This window comes from Perna viridis, chromosome 14, assembly GCF_037379345.1.
Source record: "Perna viridis isolate PV_CMFRI_1.1 ecotype Kerala chromosome 14, ASM3737934v1, whole genome shotgun sequence".
In the NCBI taxonomy this organism is placed as follows: Eukaryota; Metazoa; Mollusca; class Bivalvia; order Mytilida; family Mytilidae; genus Perna; species Perna viridis.
Genome location: NC_142458.1, coordinates 17874552 through 17895495, shown reverse-complemented (window position 1 = coordinate 17895495; position 20944 = coordinate 17874552). Strand labels below are relative to the sequence as shown.

Genomic DNA, 20944 nt, shown 5'->3' with positions numbered 1-20944 from the left:
AAAACTTCAATATAACCTTGGTTCCCCTGATTACTCTTTCATAAACACTGAACCAAAAACTTAAGAAAAGTTTTGTATTTACATTATCATGATTATATTGTAATATATCTTTTGTTAAAGGATTTTAAGAAAGGGAAGACTTCATAACCAAAGAAAGACAATACCTATTAAAAGTTACAGGATGACTTTGACCATTGAACAAAAAGTTACATGAGTTTGAAATTTTGCTAGGTATACCCCAAACGATACAACATACAGTAAACAAGAACTTACAATGTATGAACCATCTACATAAAGCCACATACATGTACTACATTTGAAATAAATCCATCAATTGGGAGCCAAGATTTGTAAAAAAATTTCTCTATGCATAATATAAAGTGAAAATTGCAAAGTCCTGCCAAAAAGGAATTTGATATCAGACAGCAACTAAAATTCATTACACCTTGCCGTACCTACATAAAGCTGTATAACAAATCTGAAATCACTCAATTCATTGGGAGACAAGATCACTGCCACAAACTTAGAAAGACAAATGGACTTAGTGATTCCATTATACCACATCAAGTATGGATATAAAATAGTTTCACATTTGTAGTTTTCAATCTGCTTTATACTTACCACAAGCACCAGTCTTTAAAGTAATATCATCCACAGCAATGTCAGCATCCTGTATGGATAAATTTGGATAACGATTGGCTATAAAAATCACAGAAACATTCTGATTGGCTGGTAAATCAATGCATCCCTCGTGCCATGGTTCTCCAGTAGAAGCATTCTGGTACCAGGCTACAAACTGGGAATCAGTAGTAACCGAATGCACTGCCACCTGGAGGCCACCAGTTCTGGTGATGCTATTGAAGAGCAAGTGATAGAAGAAATGCAGACTCTGATTCCCTGTTGTTATGAAGAAACCTGTTTTCATTATGGCCTGATCTCCTTTCTCTCCTGAGTTTGCTTCAGCATACAAATAATGTCCTGCATAATAAATAATAAATCAGCTGTGTAAATGTTATGTCTTGAACTATTTTAAAAATATTTTTGTATCCAGAGTTTTTTTTTTAAAACAATTTTCAAGGCCTTAAGCAATTCAACCACAGGCTATGGTAAATGTGATTCGTGGTTTAGTAAAAAACACTAAACAATGATTCCATGGTCTTCATATGCTATATTTTTACATAACGATATAGCCCTTTCTGTATACAGTTGTGTGTTTTTGAGAAAATCACATTCGTCGTCGTTTAAATCAACCAAATTAAGAACAATAACTCATGCATTATCAAAATTAAGTAGAAACTGACAAAATGAAGTAAACAGACTATAAAAATGAAACAGAAACATAAAATCCAGAAAAGAAGGAATTTTATTTTAAAACACAACATTCATGTCTGCTGAATTATTTCAAGCATACATTCATTGTCATGATTGTGATCCACTATATTGGTGGTTATTTGCTCTTTATAAATCTTGAGGCTGATTACTTCATATAGTAAATGATTTGATCTTTTTTTTCCCTTTTTTACACAGATTTAGTTTATAACATAAACTTATAAATTAAATGTAGTTACTTTTGAGTTTAAAGTGTGAACTATTAAGTTATAATTACTTCATTTTTGTTTTGTTCACATAAGTAATTAAATCAATAATATAATATTCTGCCTTCAAAGGTCATCAATCATCAACCTGTCAAATAGCTGGGCAGATTGGTTCAAGGACGGTACATTAGAAAAAGAAAAAAATGTAATTTTACCTTGCTGAGAACCCGTGGTATGGTCTGTATTAGGTCCAGTGTAAAATGATGGTGTTGATCCTGCTATCCTCTGCCATCTATACTCATCAGTATTGGAAGCATTTGCTATGATGTTGTAACCACATAAATACGGGCTCTCAAAGTCACAGGAAACACTCTTCAAAGAATCTAAATATTTAATGGAGATTTGTATTTATTTCATGAATATTTTTTTTAAGAACGCCCAGATTTAACGAGTGGGTGGAACCTGTTCAGCTTTTTCTTGGTAAAAATGACTTATTAATTTATTGCTATTTTCAACATAAATTTTAGATTTTTTGATCAGCAGATTGATAGTTGTGTTGTCACAAAAAGTTTTTGCAGGAGAAAGTCTTACATTGAGATTATCCAATTCATTTAACATTTTAATTTTCACAATTCTTTGAGCAGGGTCAACATTCACTGAAACACTGCTTTCGGTAAAATAAATACTAATTGCTTTACAAAAACATACAAACCAGTGGCACATGTGTAATAATATTTTTCTTATTTCTGATAGGGCTCTGGCACACTGTTTGAAAAAAGTTTGGGCCAACTTGCTGCATAGCTAAGGCAAACAATGTTTTGGCACTTTTAAACTGTGATTCTAATATAAAAGAACAATAAAAACTGTCCAGTTTGATTTCTATTAGCTTAATTTCTGTATTTTTTACACCCTCAAATTGGATAAAACAATTTGAGGTCCAAGGTTTGAAAAAATGTTTTTGAGGGGCACTAATTACACTGTATTTTGGCAGTTTGCATCATGGAAGGAAATAAACAAAATTTAATCAAACTTATTTCATAAATATATACATATGTTTTAGGCATCTTGTAAATGTATGAAAACATACAAAATTAAAAAATAAAAATCAGCCACAACTATGAAACAAATTTCCTAATACAAGATTTCATCAATGTAATTACAACCATGAGAACAAATCCTTATTATTTTCATTGATAAAAATATCACAACAAATTGTGAATTAAAGTTTCCCTATCATACCTGTTAACCATACTCTATTAGAGTCTCCCAAAAAGTCAATAAACAATTTAGAATCTCCATCATAAAAATGAAAGATTTGTGGGAGGTTTTTGGTTATAATTACTATACTAAAATAATAAATAATTTTATGTATTCAACGAAAATTCCTTTAATACAAAAATGTGTCAAAGGGGGATAATCTCCACATGAACAATTCCAAAAGTTGACAGGTTCATGATAAAGTAATACTACATACCACAAATTGATCCTTCATCAGAACCATCCAGACACTGGGACACAAGGTCACATTTCTGATCTAGAGGGATACATCGTCCACTAGTACACTGGAACTCTGATGCTGTGCAGTCTTATTAAAAAGAGAGGAAATTACATTTTGATAGAATAATCACCATAAGGGCAGATTGCACTGTACAAATAAACCGTTATCAGGCAGATCCTATAATATAGGTGGCACACGGTAAATTTTATCCCACAGAATTTTGAATTCCAATGTAATGTATATACCACATGTATGTCTAAAGGTATAAAGTTCATTTTGAATTGACAATGGATGGCTGAGAAAAGGATTTTAAAGTTTCCTAACAACGCAACCAAAATTTTCTCAAATTAAGGAGTTTTAAAATATTAAATTAAAGTACTTTTAAGGTGGTTATCAACTGGAAATCATTTTGATTGACGATTGATCAGATGGTTTTAAGACTCAGAAGTTACATGACTTCCAAGTAATAAATTACATAGTCACAATAATCGCAAGTAATTCTTCATGGCATGCCAATCCACATTACAAACATTAAAATTATTGTAACACTCTATGTAACTTGGAGGTATGATCTGACAAAGAGATGTTTCATGCTTTATATAACTTTTCATGATACCCGTACTTCATACATTGGTATATTTGACAGGAAATTTAATGCATTTTATAATTACCACAGCTCTGTTCATCAGTTTCATCAGTGCACTGCAATTTTCTGTCACATTTTTGTTCAGGGGAGAAACAGAAATTTTCATTACCACACCTTGTCCAGTTCTCAGGGCATGCTGAAAATGATATGATTTTATGAATGGTTGTAAGACTTCTTACAATCAGGCTTCTGGAACAGAATTATACATTATGCTGCTACATTATTAAAGCCATTACCCATTAAATTTTATGGTAGTCATCCTGAACTCCTGTACTGTTATGGTCATGAACTCCAGGATTATTACGGTCACAAACTCCTGGATGTTATGGAGTACTTATTTGCCCGGATTTGTTAACACTGTCATAGTTTTCTTTCTCCTTTTATAGACCCGGACATGACATTTTATGAGCAACTCATGCCAAACATGGGTTCTACAAAAGCAGTGGACTCTTATTCTACCAGTTCATGTGGTGTATGCTCCCAGTTTTTTGTGGAATCCGAGTTGCTCATTTACTTTTCTTCATGTTCTTTGTCGTGCATGTGTATTTCCTGTCTTATTGATATTATTAGATTATACTCTTTTGATGACAATCTGAATTCTGGCTCCTTTGATTCTCATTTCAATGAACTAGTACACTTGTACTCATGTACATGTACATTTTAGTAAATCAATCATTTCTATCTATAGCATCTCTTTTGGCTACCTTTATCATTTTATGAATGGATGGTAACAGAATTCGTGAAAACTTTTTTTCTGCTGTTGGACATAGGACTGACAAAGGCAAATGTTTTGTCAGTCCCACTGAAAATTTGCTGGTCCCATGTAATCAGACTTCACAAAATCTTTTTAACAGCTGTCAATCATGGGACCAGCACAAGAGGTTGAAATGCTGGTCCTACCCAAATTTTAGCTGTCAGGACCGGCAGGACCAGCAATTTTCGCGAACACTGTGGTAATCTGAAGACCAAACCAAGAATAGAGATTATTTTTACACATGTACTTACTATAATTAGGACATACACCACTATCAATGAGAATGTCATCCAATGCCAGATGTGGTTTGATGTACCCATGTTTGGCAAGAGTCTCTCGTACCACGATGAACTTGATGGTAGCATCACCTAGTGGAGGAAGCTGTAATTGTGCCTTGGTCCAATCATTTGTCAGTCTGTCTGTAAACTTCCATAGAGTCTCAGAATATGTTGTGTTTGTAATTTCAACCTGTAGAATATTACAATTACAGATAACTTTAAAATGATCGTTGTCTTAAAATTAGGGAACATTTTTCAATTCAAGACTATAGGGTAAATTACTTGTAAGCATATTTAGTAAATAACTGGTCAATCTTTTGTTGATACGTAAATTGAACAAGCAATCTGTAAGCAATTGCTCACTAGTGATACCCCCACTTTCAATCACAGTACAACACAGGAAGTTGTTGTCAAATTTTCCCGAAAAATTCTCAACTATATTGCATACCTACAGGAAGAATATATCAAAATTTGAAACCACTGTGGTGAGTAGTTGCTGAGAAAAGTGACATGGAATACATTGTAACAGATGGAAACACAGACAAGGGTAAAACAGTATACTCAATCCCTATATGTCCTTTGGAATAATAAGAATCTAAAATTTTTTGTCATATATTTGTTGTTTGAATTAAATAGATATATACCACACCTCCCCCATGGTCATAATGTTATTTTAAACCCATTGTTGGTTTTAAGAAATTAAGATGCATTTTATAAACAAGTTTAAATTTTTTTCTCCACACTTTAATGGTAGTTTTAAAAGTACATGACATCAAAAGTCAGAATGCTGAATTCTATACTGTACCTTAAATGTAGCCTCAGTAATAGATCTGTACCAGAAACTCAGACAAAAAACCTTCTCATCAAGGGCCACATCCGTTGACAAACCAACAAACTCACCAGGAGTCAGCTGATTCACCATAAGAAATAGGAAGTGACCTGAAAGTTCAAAAAGAGTAAAACTTAGATCATTACTATAGTAATACATTATGATTATTCTTATGGCCACCTTTTTAAACTTTTCAATAATCAACAACTTTAGTATAAAACACTTTTAAAATTCTTGACCTTAGTAATTTTCTTATTTATGAAGAAAATTACTAAAGTAGATATTGCAATCTTACACAAATTTTCACTGCTGGTAAATTATAATTTGGGCAGTAGTCGCTGCAAATTACATTTGACCTTGGGACCTTGACCTTACTTCATTGGTACCAGCAATATCTGTGTAGGAGTCTCAGTAAATTAAATTTCACTTGGTGACCTTGACTTGCTTTCATAAGTGCTTTCACTGTTAAATATATCACCTCGTGACCTTGAACTACCTTTATTACAACCAGTAATATTACCTAGGTAAAATTCATTGCAAGTACAGTTGACTTTATGGCCTCAAACTTGACCTACCTTCATCAGTGCCAGTAGTATGATCTGGATAGGAGTCACTGTAAAGTACAGTTGACCTTGTGGCCTCAACCTTGACCTACCTTCATCAGTGCCAGTCGTATGATCTGGATAGGAGCCACTGTAAAGTACAGTTGACCTTGTGGCCTCAACCTTGACCTACCTTCATCAGTGCCAGTAGAATGATCTGGATAGGAGTCACTGTAAAGTACAGTTGACATTGTGGCCTCAATCTTGACCTACCTTCATCAGTGCCAGTCCTATGATCTGGATAGGAGTCACTGTAAAATACAGTTGACCTTGTGGCCTCAACCTTGACCTACCTTCATCAGTGCCAGTATGATCTGGATAGGAGTCACTGTAAAGTACAGTTGACCTTGTGGCCTCATCCTTGACCTACCTTCATCAGTGCCAGTAGTATGATCTGGATAGGAGTCACTGTAAAGTACAGTTGACCTTGTGGCCTCATCCTTGACCTACCTTCATCAGTGCCAGTAGTATGATCTGGATAGGAGTCACTGTAAAGTACGGTTGACCTTGTGTAAGTTTGGTTTATCAGTAACCACTCTCCATTGTCAAAAGTCTCCTGTTGAATACCACATAGAACTGCATTCTCAAACCCACATCTGTATTTGAGGATATCATCTAAGAAAAACAATTTTAATTTCAGATCTACATTGTATATAAAAATTGCAAAGGACTTAGTTAAAAGAACATGTAAATGTATTCTCTTTACATCTTATGTCTATTGATGACTAATATTGTACAGGTTTACTTCATTATTTGTTTAATCAATTAATTTTCTTGTAAACTTTCACTAAAATCTGTAGAAAAATGGCTTTTGATTTGCCAGATTTGTACATGTACATGTATATCAAAGATAATGAGTTTTGCACAGATTTGATGAAGAGTATATTTAACTTGTACCAAGTATGACACTTCTAGATATTTTTAAGGTCTGAGTCTAAATTTACGAAACTCAAAAAGTTAATTAAAAATTTAACTTACAATTACAGTTGACTTCATCTGAGTGACAGTCCCTGACAATATCACATAGAGAATCATGGAATATGCATGTATCTGTCCCAATATCTGTACTACATTTATACTCATTGGCAGTGCACACTGTAACATACATATGAGAAAAATTTAACACTAGAAAAATTGTGAACAAAGCTCACTAAAGAATACCCCTGCTCCCCACCCCATTATCATATACTGTCAAAGTACTTTAATTCGTGGATACCAATTTTCATGGATTAGGGAAGAAACACAAGTTCGTGGATTCTAGAAATTGTGGTTTTGAGGTTTTCAGTATACACATCAATGGCATTCTCCTTTTGGTTGGGAACCAAATTTTGTGTTCTGGCCTACCCACGAAAACCAAAAAAATTGGTACCCCACGAACAATAATAGTTTCACAGTAGTTGAAATTCAAACTAAGTCATCAAATTGGAGGTTGATGTGACTTCAGTCAAACATTGAATCCCACAATATGGCATACCATATTCTGTAAAAAAATCAGTGTTTGTGATAAGTAGAAAAAGTTATGGATGAACAAATGGAAGGACAAACCAACAGACCGACGCCATGATAACTATATACCTCCCACAAAGCGGGGGTAAATGATGAACATTGTAAAAAGGGAAATGTATGTGTTATTAAATAGCTGTGTTCAAGCAAACAATATGGCTGTCCACTTCGTCTTGGAGTTTAATTAAGGAACACAAAATCAGAAGCAAAGAGAAATCAAGGGAGCTTCTGTAACCATGGTAACAAACATTATGCCAAATCATTATGAAAGTACATAAAGGCATTGATAAATTATTGTCCATTTGTGTGTATGGACAAGGTTAATTGATTCTTTGGATGTTTTTTTTTTCAGGAAAACAACTTTAATGTCCCAAAAAAGAAATGAGAGCAGTCTGAAACCTGAAACTAGTAAAAATTGATATGGGCTAGTGAAAAATCTAAGAATTTCAGTTGCATTCTTAAGAAATATTACTGAAATTGACTGTTTGGGCTAGTAGCTGAAAAATTTAATGGCATAGACTGTGAGATTGCTTTACACTGTTTTAATTTTAAGTGAAATGATGAGGAAAGAGTTTTTGGTGATATAATGACATGATGATGCTAATGGATAAGACCAGTGAGGGCCTAGGAACCAAGTAATTATTTCTAGTTAGCCTTACTTTGACTGGTGTTAATTTTCCTTATTCAGAATTTTTCTACAAAAAAGCAAACTAATATTTTAATTATAAATCAGTAAAAGTATTACATGATTGTGTACATAATCCATCATGCAGCTTCACATCATCAATGGCAACTTTCATCTGGTCACTGGCTACAAACATAACATCATAGGTCCCACTACTGAGATCGAAATATCCCAATCTCCATTTGTCTGCAAATTTCCCTTCACCAGAGGACCACATCTGGACACTTGAAATAGCCTGACCTGAATAATATGAAGTCAGGCGCACCCTCAGACCCGCATTTAGGTCACCACGTAGATTGTAGTAAAACCTGAGACAAGAGTTTCCACTGATGGTGAACTTAGGAGAGGTCATTTTGGCCTCCACTACAGAAGTTGTTTTCCCAGCCATAAAGTAACCTAAAAAAAAAAACTTTATGTAAAAAATTAGGTGAAATATAGCGAGTTATGTTACTGTGACTACCTAATATAGCAGCCATGGTCTACTTTAAGTATGGTTCAGTCTAAAAATTATGTACAGGGAGATTAACTACTGTAAACTTTTCACAGCAGTTTTATTTTTGCTATTTTCACAGTTTTCACAGTAATCTTTGACACAAAAATTAAACAGGTGTGAATTTCATATAATTTGCCTATAAACCTATCAATTTTCACGGTTGGTAATTTTTCGCAGATTCTGTCAAGTGAACATATTTGCGTGTATAAATTTTCGCGGTTTTAAAAAAATTATTAGCGTTATATAGGTTAAAAATCAATATTGCGTGTACTATTTTTCACAGTTTTCTGTACACCCCGAATATAGCGAAAATTAGTATGTTACAGTATACATATGTAACTCAAATTGAGGAAATATCATTACTTCAAAACTGAGGGAAAGTAGATTGACAGCCAATAGCATGAAAAAAAAGACAGCTTGAAATTTTTTCAGTTTACAGTACCTACATGATCTGCAGCCCTTTTCACAAAAAATCGTAAGAGTAAAATTAGTTGTAAGTTGTGACGTCACAATACTTAACTCTATTATGAGATCATAACTTACGACTAATTTTACACTTACGATTTTTTGTGAAAAGGACTGCTGGTATTTAATCCGATTTTAGCCTAAATGCATTTAATATACCCTTCAAATAATACCTGCAACATTTGCAGAGATGATTTTTCGAGGTCAACAAACTAAGCATAAATTGGCAAAATCAGAAGTAAATATACAGTAAAAACCGGATTTGAAATATTGAAATTCTGCTAAAAGGCAGAAAAAATTTTTTGTTACATTTCCCTAGGACTGCAGTATATTATGGGATAATTTTTGACAGGTTAAAGGTAGAATGGTGTACTGGTATAAAAACTTCCTATACTTTTAACAGATATGTACTTGCAGATTCTAAGTAATGTTAATACACAAACCTGGATATCTCCCATAGGTGTGATCATAGGCAGGAAGTGATGAAGGTAATTGTGACTCCAGAACTGGTCGATGTTGTTCAAATCCATCCAGTTTATATCCACACAGGAAATCATCTTCAAATCTGCATGACACAGATGTATCTGTAACAAAAACTAGAGGCTCAAGAGAGCCTGAATTGCTCACCTGTTTAACCATTTGCTTATTTGAAAAACTTGAGGAATGAGACAGGCTAAGTTAAAATCAACTAAATTGTCAAATGCAAGAAATGCCTTTCATAGCATTTTCATGACCTGAACAAGAATTTTGCTAAAGGCAACAATTTTTGAATTTTTTTTCAAAAACCTGTTTTATGACCCCGAAGTTCCATTTTTAGTATAGGCAGCCATATCTATTCACAGATTAAAAATCACAAGTCATTTTGAGAACAATACACTAAAGAACTATTATATTTATTTTCATTCAATGATCTTAAATGGTTTTAGAGAAGAAGATTTTCAAAGTTGTACATGTGAAAAAAAAAACAACAAAAAAACTGTTTCAGGGGTTGTAACTCCTACATTAGTCAATGAATGGTTTTGAAAATTTCAGCATAGGTCCTTCTCATGATGCTTAACAATTTTACTCGTGCCAGAAATTTGCTAAAGGCAACGGTTTTGAGTTATTTGCAAAAAACTGCCATCTGACCCTTATCTTCTATTTTTAGTAATGGCGGCCATGTTTTTTCATGAATCAACAATCCCAATGGTCATTATGAGTGGGATGCCCTAAGGAACATAAATGCCAACTTTCATTGAATTCTGTGCAATGGATTTTGAGAAGATTTTCAAAGTTGCACATGCAAAAAAATGCAAAAAAAACTGTTTCAGGGGCCGTAACTCCTACATCAGTTGACCAATCTTTTTGAAAATTTTGGCATAGGTCTGTCTCATGATGCATAACAATATTACCCATGCCAGAAATTTGCTAAAGACAACGGTTTTTGAGTTATTTCCAAAAAAAAGCAATCTGACCCCTATGTTCTATTTTTAGTAACAGTGGCCATGTTTTTTCATGGATCAAAAATCATGTCATTTTGTGCAGAACACCCTAAGGAACAATCATGCCAAGTTTAAAACCTGTCAGTCCAGTAGTTTCAGAGGAGAAGATTTTTTAAAATTAGCCCACCACCACCACCACCACAACTGACGCCAAGTGATGGCATAAGCTCACTTGGCCTTTGGCCAGGTGAGCTAAAAAATAATTAGAGACAGTCCATGTAACAATAAAAATTTGGTTAATGTAATTAACGTTGAGAGGATTGAGGTGATATCAAAAGTGCAAAAGTGGGGAAATCCTTGGACTAGTCAATACTACAAACACAAAAAGGACAAACCTGGCCAATATCTGTACAACATACAGAGAACAACCTTGCAATACAAAACAAAACCAATTATTACACATGGAAAAACAATAACAAAAAATGGTGTTTAAAAAACACATTCAAATTCCATATATATACAAAGTTCAAATTGGTTTTTAGTTTACTTATGGGGATCTGGAAATACCCCTTTGAATATGTCTTTGTATGGGACTCCTGTATTAGTGTTGAATTTTGTAGATTACAATGCATTACAGCAAATGTCAACATCTGTTGTTGATTTCACGAAAAAGTAAGTGTAAAAATTGTCATAAGATATGGCATTACAATGCTTATTACATGTATGACATTATTTCCTAGTTTTTCATTAACTGCTATTTCTGAAATCTTCTATTGATACAAACCACACCAAAAAAAATACTGTTCCAAATTTCTCTTGTTGTCAATACAGCAAAAATATTTGTTTGTTGCAAAAATAAAATTTTTGTATATATGCTATTATCATGAATGCTGATAATAGTTCACTAAGCAGAATTTTACCTAGAAAGCTATTTAAATCATTGAATAGGCAACCAAGTTTTGTACTGAAATCAGTATCACACCAAGGCACAGTACACTTATCTCAACTAATACAGTGGGAAAGACGCTATGTTTGAACTTGTGAAAACTAGTTACCGAGTCAAAAATGTGCTTTTTTTAACTTTTAGAAAAGAATTTTTGGTACAGCATGCAGTAAATATTTAGTACAGCCCTAGCCCTACCTGCCATACCAGGTGCTATGCCATCACTCTATTTAAAATAAATTGTATAATGTATACCCACCACACTGAACAGTTTCGTCCGAATTGTCACCACAGTTATCTTCCCTGTTACAAACCAAGTCTGAGTCATACAAACACTTCCCATTGTTACAGGTGAATTTACATTCTGAAATCATAGAGAAAAATTACCATAATTTTCTCTTACGTCCAGCACATTTGCTATTCTCACCAAGAGGAAATTTGATTGGTTGACACACTTCATGTCAAATTACTGACCTGACCACTTCAAAACGAATCACTGCTTGTGTCAGGAACTGCATGGTTGGTGCATCTGAATTTACTTCCAGGTTTTAGTTTGTTTTGTGCTACTTGTTTTTGTGTATTTTTTATTTTTTTGTGTTGTATGATTTTTCTATTATTCCTTTAGACATTTCAACCCTGGTTTTTCCATAGCTTAACCCTTGTTTGAATCATCAGTACTGCTGCTTCTTTTAAAAGAGTAATCAAGGGAACAAAGGTTATAGTGGTAATCAAAAGAATGTAATCCAGGAACAAAGACCAGACATGGAAAACAGACATACACAACAAAGAACATAAAGTAAAATCATACAAAGTAACAAAAGCAAATGAGCAACTAGTACTCCACTTAAAACTGGGTGTATGGACCAGGTGCACCGGTAGGGTAAAAGAGTTGAATGTTTCATTTCTGATGTTTCATTGGCATGTAAGAGAGCTGACCATAGCACACAGAATTTATGAAGAAGCTTCATGTCCATGTGGGACCAGTAAACATTCAATTCCTATAATTATATTTGATATATTTCTTATATTTTTAGAAATACATAGAAATTAGGTAATAAACAAAGATCAATAAAGTAAGTCCACTAATTTTGGGCATGGCCTATATAAATATCCTAAGCCAATTATTCAGTAAAGTTAGCATACTTTTAAGAAACATGTACCATATTTTTCGAACTGTATGTCAATATTTTTTTTCAGCAAAGTATCAGCCTCCACTTATCGTCCACTTCGACTTATCTACGGATTTTTCAAGAAAAATGTTCATCGACAATGCTTTTCATTAGATTTATTTAGTTCACTTTTGATTGCTTTAATTCAAAATTTTTGGTAAACTGCAATCAATGAAAGCCGTTACTCAAACAGTGAAACCAGCAATTGAATACGAACATTATTGATCATTGCCTCTATCCTTTATGAACGAATACGATGATGTTAATAAAAACTCTGTGACTTTGAAACCGTTAAAATATATAAATAAACTCTAGAAAACACGTTAACAAAACTCTTATTTTAACTTGGAAAACATTATCAAGTGTTGTGGAGTCATTGGTCCTTTAATATGCAAATTTATACCCATTTATGGTATGTGGCAACACATTCGCACGTGGCTCAAATTATAATTCAATTAAGGTGTTATCTAAATGGCTAATTGCAACCAAATTTGCAGGTAACAATTATTTTTTATTGTAGTTTGTAATACCAGGTAATTTTGTTTACCAATTACCACTCGTAATTATGACCAATTCATCAAACGAATTCCCTGCTTATTTCACACATGGCTGCCCACTTTTGACATGTTTACAATTTCATACTCCTGATGATCTATGGCTTCAGACCCATTGACACATCATTCAATAAAAATAATTGAACTCGCGGACAAAGTACTCTTTAACAAAAACACATATATTTATTTAATTCAGAAATCTTATACTTAGTAACATCGCTGAAATAATATGCTGTTAAAAACAACCACTCAACTTGGATCTCCGCTGACATGTACGATATAAATGCACACGTTCGACCCTCCACTTATCTTGTCTGTTTTTTTCGTCAATTTCAATCAAATTTAGGCAATTCGACTTATACACCACATCGACTTATAGTCCGTAAAATATGGTATGTATAGTATTTAAAATGTAATTATTATTTACAGTGAAAGTACTCTAGTTCTTGGATACCAATTTTCATGGGTAAGGGAAGTAACTCAAGTTCCTGGATTCTTGAATTTGTGGTTTTGATGTTTTAAGGATTCACATCAATGGAAATCTTGTGGTTTGGCATACTCACAACATCCATAAAAATTGGTACCCTACGAACAACAGTACTTTCACAGTAGATAGCAGTGATTTACCAAATGTTAACCCAGTGTAAAAAAATTTAGATAGATCACACAGTGAAATAAATCTGATAACATCATTCTGACTTTCTTCCGCCAAAACATCACAACATGAATATCAATCTGTTGTTCACAAAATTTAAAATTCATGCTGAAAATAGCAAAATTAATAGAGAAAATCTACGATAAATTCACTTTACACAAATTACATGTGAACAATCCACACGATTTTCACGTGAATGCTTGAATCATCCAAATTTCATGTGAACTCTGTCACAAAGTATATTTGCTCAATTCGGGTGAAAATCATGTGAAATAACTTTGCCTGTATACTATACCAACAGTTGGTCTTACCAGTATTATTATTTATCCAACCCAGGAAATATTTAACATCAGTAAAGACGTTAGGGTGACTTGTCATGTTACAGTTGTTACTGACGTAGCTCGCTATTCCTGTTAGGTACCAGTTATTCTGGTTGTCCTTACACACCATTGGTCCTCCTGAGTCACCCTACAGTGTGGAAATAATATACAAGTACTTTTTTAGTCACTCCTAAATGTGAAAATAATATACGCTTAATTTCTGGGTCACCCCCACCCCAAGTGAAAATAACATACTTAACTTCTAAGTCCTCATCCCCCTCCCCATGAACCCAATTAAAAAAAAACACACTTAACTTCTGAGTCATCCCCCCAAATACTATGTAGGATTTTTCTTAGATCCCAAAAAAAAACCAGAATGTTTTTGATTAAAATGACAAAATGAAAATAATTGTAATGCCAAAATAATGTCTGAATACGAAGACATGCCTAAATAACATACTGAACACATGGACCGGATTCCTGATTCATAACCCGCACAAATATATCCCTCATCAATCAGTCCATTCCATGCTCTACTGCTGTTACATTTATCTGTCTTCCAAAGCTTCAACTTCAGTTCTTGCAAGTCATCAGAAAAATTCCCTGAATTTTTAATACATAAATGTATTAAACATTGTCTAACAATAAGTAATTTATCTTTCACTGGAAAACAGAAAGAAACAACCCACCAATATCTCCTTGTATTTGCACAGAAGCTATATAATCATTTCTGGAAATGTAGTGATTTATTCCAAACTTGACTGATATGGTACATTGTATATTAAATCATATGAAAGCATTTGTGTATGCTGCATTTGATGATATTAATAATAACCAGCACAATGATACTTCCATTTACCATTTATGTATGCTTATAGTATCTTCAAAACAAAAAGCAGAAAACAATGAAAATCAGTTTGAAAGGGAGATAATCCATCCGACAAGACAGTGAACCAAACAGCAAGTAAAATCCTTTAAACAGTCTCGATAACATTAACTTACAGGGTACACACTATGTAAAGAGCTCCTCAAACGGATCTCAAAGCATTTTTTTTAATGTCAACCTACCATTTTTCTCCCCAGTGAGCTGACCCCATCCTGTACCATAACATATAGAAGTTGTGGGAGTTACTGTATTTTCTGATGGTAAACAAATTGGCTGGATGTATGAAGTATAGTCTACAGTGTCATTCAGCTGGAGAAGAGCAAGGTCCCCTTTCTTGAAATTATACCAATTTTTATCATACTGAACTACTCTTTCAACTCCATATGTTTTTGTTGTTGGTCCCAGAGTGTTGCGATTGGTAGCACCTAATATAACTCTGTATAGAGACTTGTCTGTGTATTCACTGAAAAAAAAAACACAATTATAGGTCAAAGATAGAAATGGCTGAATTCTATTTAACAGGAAGAAGTTGTCTGACAAACCTGAAATCAGATCCAATGATATGGAACCCATACCTGATACTTGATACCGAATATCAATAGGCAGCAATTAGTAGTTGCTGAGAAAGGTGTTACATAAATGATTTCCCCGTCCGCCTGCCCTCCTGACCAACATTCACCATATTACAACCTGATTTTCATAATGTGAAATTCGTCCAAAAAGGTGAGCTAATGCCCATTAAAGATACCCGAAACTCCAGCACCCATACTTTAATATATGGTCAAAATATAAACCCAGTTGTCTCGGGGCGAGTTGATGTTGTTCAAGCCTGAAATCAACAAAACTTGCCTAATATGGCACGTCTACAAACCTGGTGTCAAAATATTACGAGGCTGAGACAAGAAGTCACAAAATAGAATGTAGCTGCAAAGATGTTGCAAAAAAGGTGTGACTGTCAGATGGACTGCAAGATTAAATTACAAGTAAAAATAAAAACAAAATGAAAAATTAGTACCAGAATATTTCAGGTATAAGAACCCTTTTAACATTTTATACACATCTATACTCACGCTACACAATGTGTTGCAGTCAGAACAAATTTACGTTCTATGAGGACACCTCCACACAGATGTTTTCTGAAGAATCCTTGTGACGATTTCACCTGCAGTTCTAAAGCAGCTTGCCACGGCCATTCTCCTGGGTCTGCTTTGTTACCGTTCACTATATAGCCAATCATACCGCTGCCTATCAGTTTTTGGCCACAACCTGTCCAAAAAGTTAAAGAATTTAACCAATGAATGCTAACTAGTCATAAAAAGCAAAAAGGCTGTGTGAAGAGCATTTTTATTTATGGGTAACATTTTTCCTGGTTTGACAATTTTTCATTGAATTTACAGATTTCATAATTTGCATTTAAGATTTTGATGGAAATTTTACATCAAGTTTGTAATTTGATTTTGATGACTGACCAAACAACAAAAATCCCGAATAATACACATATTTATACTTATGGACACCATTGACAAAAATAATATATTTTCCCGTTGTTTTCTTACTGATTTCTCCTTCAACTTCAAGATCAATAATGTCACAATTTAAAATTACATTGTTTCATTGACCTCAAAAGATTATTTGGAGACAAATCTGGGATCATTCGAAGCAACATGACAAGTGTGAATTCATGTACTGGTAACACATGAGAAGTGTATTGGCTTGTTCACAAAAAACTTCAAATTTAGTTGAAATGCACAATGGAAAATGGCAGGTAAATTTTCTTGCATATTTTCCCTATATCAGCAGTAAAAAAATATCTTTGTCACAGATGCTTTAGAAAAAATTCAAATAGCCTTTCGGTTGTTTTCTAGATGTATTAAATATATTTGAGGAAAAAAAAAGCCTATGGTAATTGAGAATTATGATGTGCCACCTATTGCCTATTTTTTTCATAGAGCGGTACTAATGTCTTCATATTGAACAAAATTATGTCACCCTAGCATTCATGTGTTGTCAAAGCTTTTATATACCGGTGTTGGAATGTATTCCCTTTGTGAGCATGTTTGCAGTATTTTCAGATACTTACTATATACCTCCATGCACATTTACATATGAATCCCATTAAGTTTCATCAAAATTAAATTAAATATACCATCATGCTTAAATTGCTTGAATAAAGAATAGTGCAGTGCCTTGGAAGTTGGTCTTTTTTTGCAACTTCAAAATTTCTGGTTTGTGCTGCAAAAATGGGTTATTTAATTTTTCCCCAAAGGTAATTTCTTTGATCTTGGCATATATACCCATAAACAAAATTAGTTCTATATCTTGGGAAAAACTTATAATACTGTGACCTATTAACAAAGAGAACTCCCCCACTGCTTCAAATGATGGAGTTAAATGTACAGCCTTTAAGCTCATATAGTCCTAAAACATTAACCACATTCCTTCAAGCATATCTAAATATGTAAGCCAACCTTCTGATAACTTTTCATCAAAATCTGTACAGCGATTTAGGAGGAGTTGCACTGAAGACGTTTTAACATAAAAAAAACCTTTGGAGTCCTCCAAAAGTAATTATATTCCTTCATCCACATGTGATGCCAAACCTTCCTATAAAATTTCATCAAAATCTCTTGAGCAGTTTAGGAGGATTTGGGTTGACAAGAAATGTGGAAAGATGGATGGAGATACAGACAGACAGACAGGGTGATTCCTATATACCCCCCCAAACTCTGTTTACAGGGGTATAAAAAATACCAAAAAACGGAACAACGTTTACATGATATTACTTAACTTACCTTTGGGTTTACACTCTAATGACACAACCAACTTATCTTTACACGTAGATCTGTAAAGAAAATGTATAACATCTCAATTAAGAATTGAAGTTGAACGTCCAAGCAGCAATATTTCAGCTATATTCAGACAATGAACATGAAATGGATGATAAAATGAACATGAAATGATGATGAAATGAAAAAAAAAAAGATGGGACACAAGGATAATAGGGTCGACAAATTTTGATTGCCACTAGAAAAAAGGGGGATGGGTAAGGTTGGGCAATTTAGCCTCCTGTGGCAGAGGCCTATGGTTCCTACTCCGGGAGAATACCACAGTAGGGTTCTTTAACGTGCGAGGAACGCGACATCTTTCCCAAGATGGTGCACCACTATGGTTTGCAGTAAGGTTTTCTGTATTATAGCCTGACAACCCCAGCATGTAACACACCAGGGGTACCCAATTCCACCACCTGGGGCACACATCCCAGTTGCTCTGTGGGCAGAGCACCTAGCCCCTGGCTAGGTTAATTAAGAATTTAAAGGGAAGATCTTGTGCTAGTATGTACCTGTTAGTACTGCAACTTACAACCATATATTGATTTCAAAAAGTCGAAATTTAGAAAACCCTGAAGAAAATTATCTTCACTAATACATGTATCAGCTTAACACCAAAATAAATTACTTATACCCTAATCCTGAAGAAAACTCGTAAAATTTTCCAATAGAATGGGGAAGCTAATCCCCAGATCCTTCTGGACAATTATAGCTTCCCAATGTAGTAGGAATAGAGACTTAGGTACAATATAGCCTCCCAATATAGTAAGAATAGTAACTTACATATAGGTACAATATAGCCTCCCAGTGTAGTAAGAATAGTAACTTACTTAGGTACACTATAGCCTCCAAATGTAGTAAGAATAGTAACTTACTTAGGTACAATATAGCCTCCCAATGTAGTTGGAATAGAGACTTACTTAGGTACAATATAGCCTCCCAATGTAGTTGGAATAGAGACTTACTTAGGTACAATATAGTCTCCAAATGTAGTTGGAATAGAGACTTACTTAGGTACAATATAGCCTCCCAATGTAGTTAGAATATAGACTTAAATAGGTACAATATAGCCTGAAATTGTAGTTGGAATAGAGACTTACTTAGGTACAATATAGCCTCCCAATGTAGTTGGAATAGAGACTTACGTATGTACAATATAGCCTCCAAATGTAGTTGAAATAGAGACTTACTTAGGTACAATATAGCCTCCCAATGTAGTAAGAATAGTAACTTACTTATGTACAATATAGCCTCCCAGTATAGTTGGAATAGAGACTTACTTAGGTACAATATAGCCTCCCAATGTAGTTGGATTACAGACTTACTTAGGTACAATATAGCCTCCCAGTGTAGTTGGAATAGAGACTTACTTAGGTACAATATAGCCTCCCAGTGTAGTTGAAATAGAGATTTACTTAGGTACAATATAGCCTCCCAATGTAGTTGAAATAGAGACTTACTTAGGTACAATATAGCCTCCCAATGTAGTTGGAATAGAGACTTACTTAGGTACAATATAGCCTCCCAATGTAGTTGAAATAGAGACTTACTTAGGTACAATATAGCCTCCCAATGTAGTTGGAATAGAGACTTAAATAGGTACAATATAGCCTCCCAATGTAGTTGAAATAGAGATTTACTTAGGTACAATATAGCCTCCCAATGTAGTTGAAATAGAGACTTACTTAGGTACGATATAGCCTCCCAATGTAGTTGGAATAGAGACTTACTTAAGTAAGTACAATATAGCCTCCAAATGTAGTTAGAATAGAGACTTAAATAGGTACAATATAGCCTCCAAATGTAGTTGGAGTAGAGACTTACTTAGGTACAATATAGCCTCCCAATGTAGTTGGAATAGATCCAGATTCTTGAGTAGCAACAAAATGACCGTAGAGGCTTGCAGGGTAAACAGTACTTGATGAATTTGTGTAGACTCTGAAATAAAAATCCAGTGTTAGAAACCTGTAATATTATAAAGCTGTTAAAAAGCAAAATGTATTTGATAATGATTCTAAACAACTAAAGGTCCTAAAGAGCCTGAATCCCTCAACTGGTTCAATAAGTAACATTCTATTTTTGTAAAAGCAACCAGGTTTTTCCTAGGATAAAAATTCCTATAGCTCATATGGAACAATTATATCAATTTTCACTTAATTCTGTCCAGTAGTGAGGAGGATAGATCTCATCATGCCAAACATTTTATCCTACCTCAGAATTTGGCATAACCTAACAGATTTAGAGATATCTGCGAAAATCTTCTGTCTGATCCCTATGTTCTACTTTTAGTAATAGTGACCATATTTTTCAAAGGATCTAAAATCCCCACAACAGTTCTATGCAGAATACCCTAAGAAGCATTCATACAAAGTCTAATTAAAATTGGCCCAGCTGTTTCTGAGGAGAAGAAATTTGAAAAATTGTTAAGAGCAATGATGACAATGGACGCCAAGTGATGGCAATAGATCGCCTGGTCCTAAGGGCCAAAAATGCGTCAAAGACAGAAATGGCCAATGAGGAAGTAGATGTCCAACAGGCCTAAAATCAGAAATCAGATCTCAAAATATGGGACCCCTACTCAATGCTCGATACCAAATATCAAGAAGCTATGATTAGTAGATAATAAAGTCCCACCTGCCTGACAGCATTCACCATACTATAATCTGATTTTCACATATGAAATTCAGCCAAAAATGAAATAATTTACAAAAAAAATCACCTGGCACTCCAGCTGGAAATTTATTTGTGTTTTCAACAGGACAACCCCTATTTTCAAACCTTCTACGTGTACTGTGATTAAGTTAATTATCAAGATTTTTGAGACATCTAATAACCCACGATTCATATTATAGAAGCTTTTCTCTAATTTTAAAAATGACT

General features: G+C 34.0%; 1 protein-coding gene across 9 annotated transcripts in view; it reads right to left on the bottom strand.

Moving 5' to 3' along the window:
• Positions 1-20944, bottom strand: part of LOC148598465 (uncharacterized) — a 56174-nt gene that overhangs the window by 7691 nt on the left and 27539 nt on the right. For 8 of the 9 annotated variants that reach the window (XM_088561256.1, XM_088561254.1, XM_088561252.1 and 5 more), the window contains 17 exons: positions 19889-20002; positions 18029-18078; positions 16307-16502; positions 15419-15699; positions 14811-14953; positions 14342-14498; positions 11912-12016; positions 9732-9872; positions 8391-8726; positions 7121-7237; positions 6593-6757; positions 5517-5650; positions 4685-4901; positions 3705-3815; positions 3010-3120; positions 1751-1918; positions 622-978 (listed from right to left, as the gene is read on the bottom strand). In XM_088561256.1, coding sequence (XP_088417382.1) covers positions 622-978; positions 1751-1918; positions 3010-3120; positions 3705-3815; positions 4685-4901; positions 5517-5650; positions 6593-6757; positions 7121-7237; positions 8391-8726; positions 9732-9872; positions 11912-12016; positions 14342-14498; positions 14811-14953; positions 15419-15699; positions 16307-16502; positions 18029-18078; positions 19889-20002 — 2903 coding nt within the window. Of the gene's footprint in view, positions 1-621; positions 979-1750; positions 1919-3009; positions 3121-3704; positions 3816-4684; positions 4902-5516; positions 5651-6115; positions 6172-6592; positions 6758-7120; positions 7238-8390; positions 8727-9731; positions 9873-11911; positions 12017-14341; positions 14499-14810; positions 14954-15418; positions 15700-16306; positions 16503-18028; positions 18079-19888; positions 20003-20944 lie in introns of all 9 variants that reach the window. The other variant, XM_088561250.1, reaches the window with a different exon arrangement.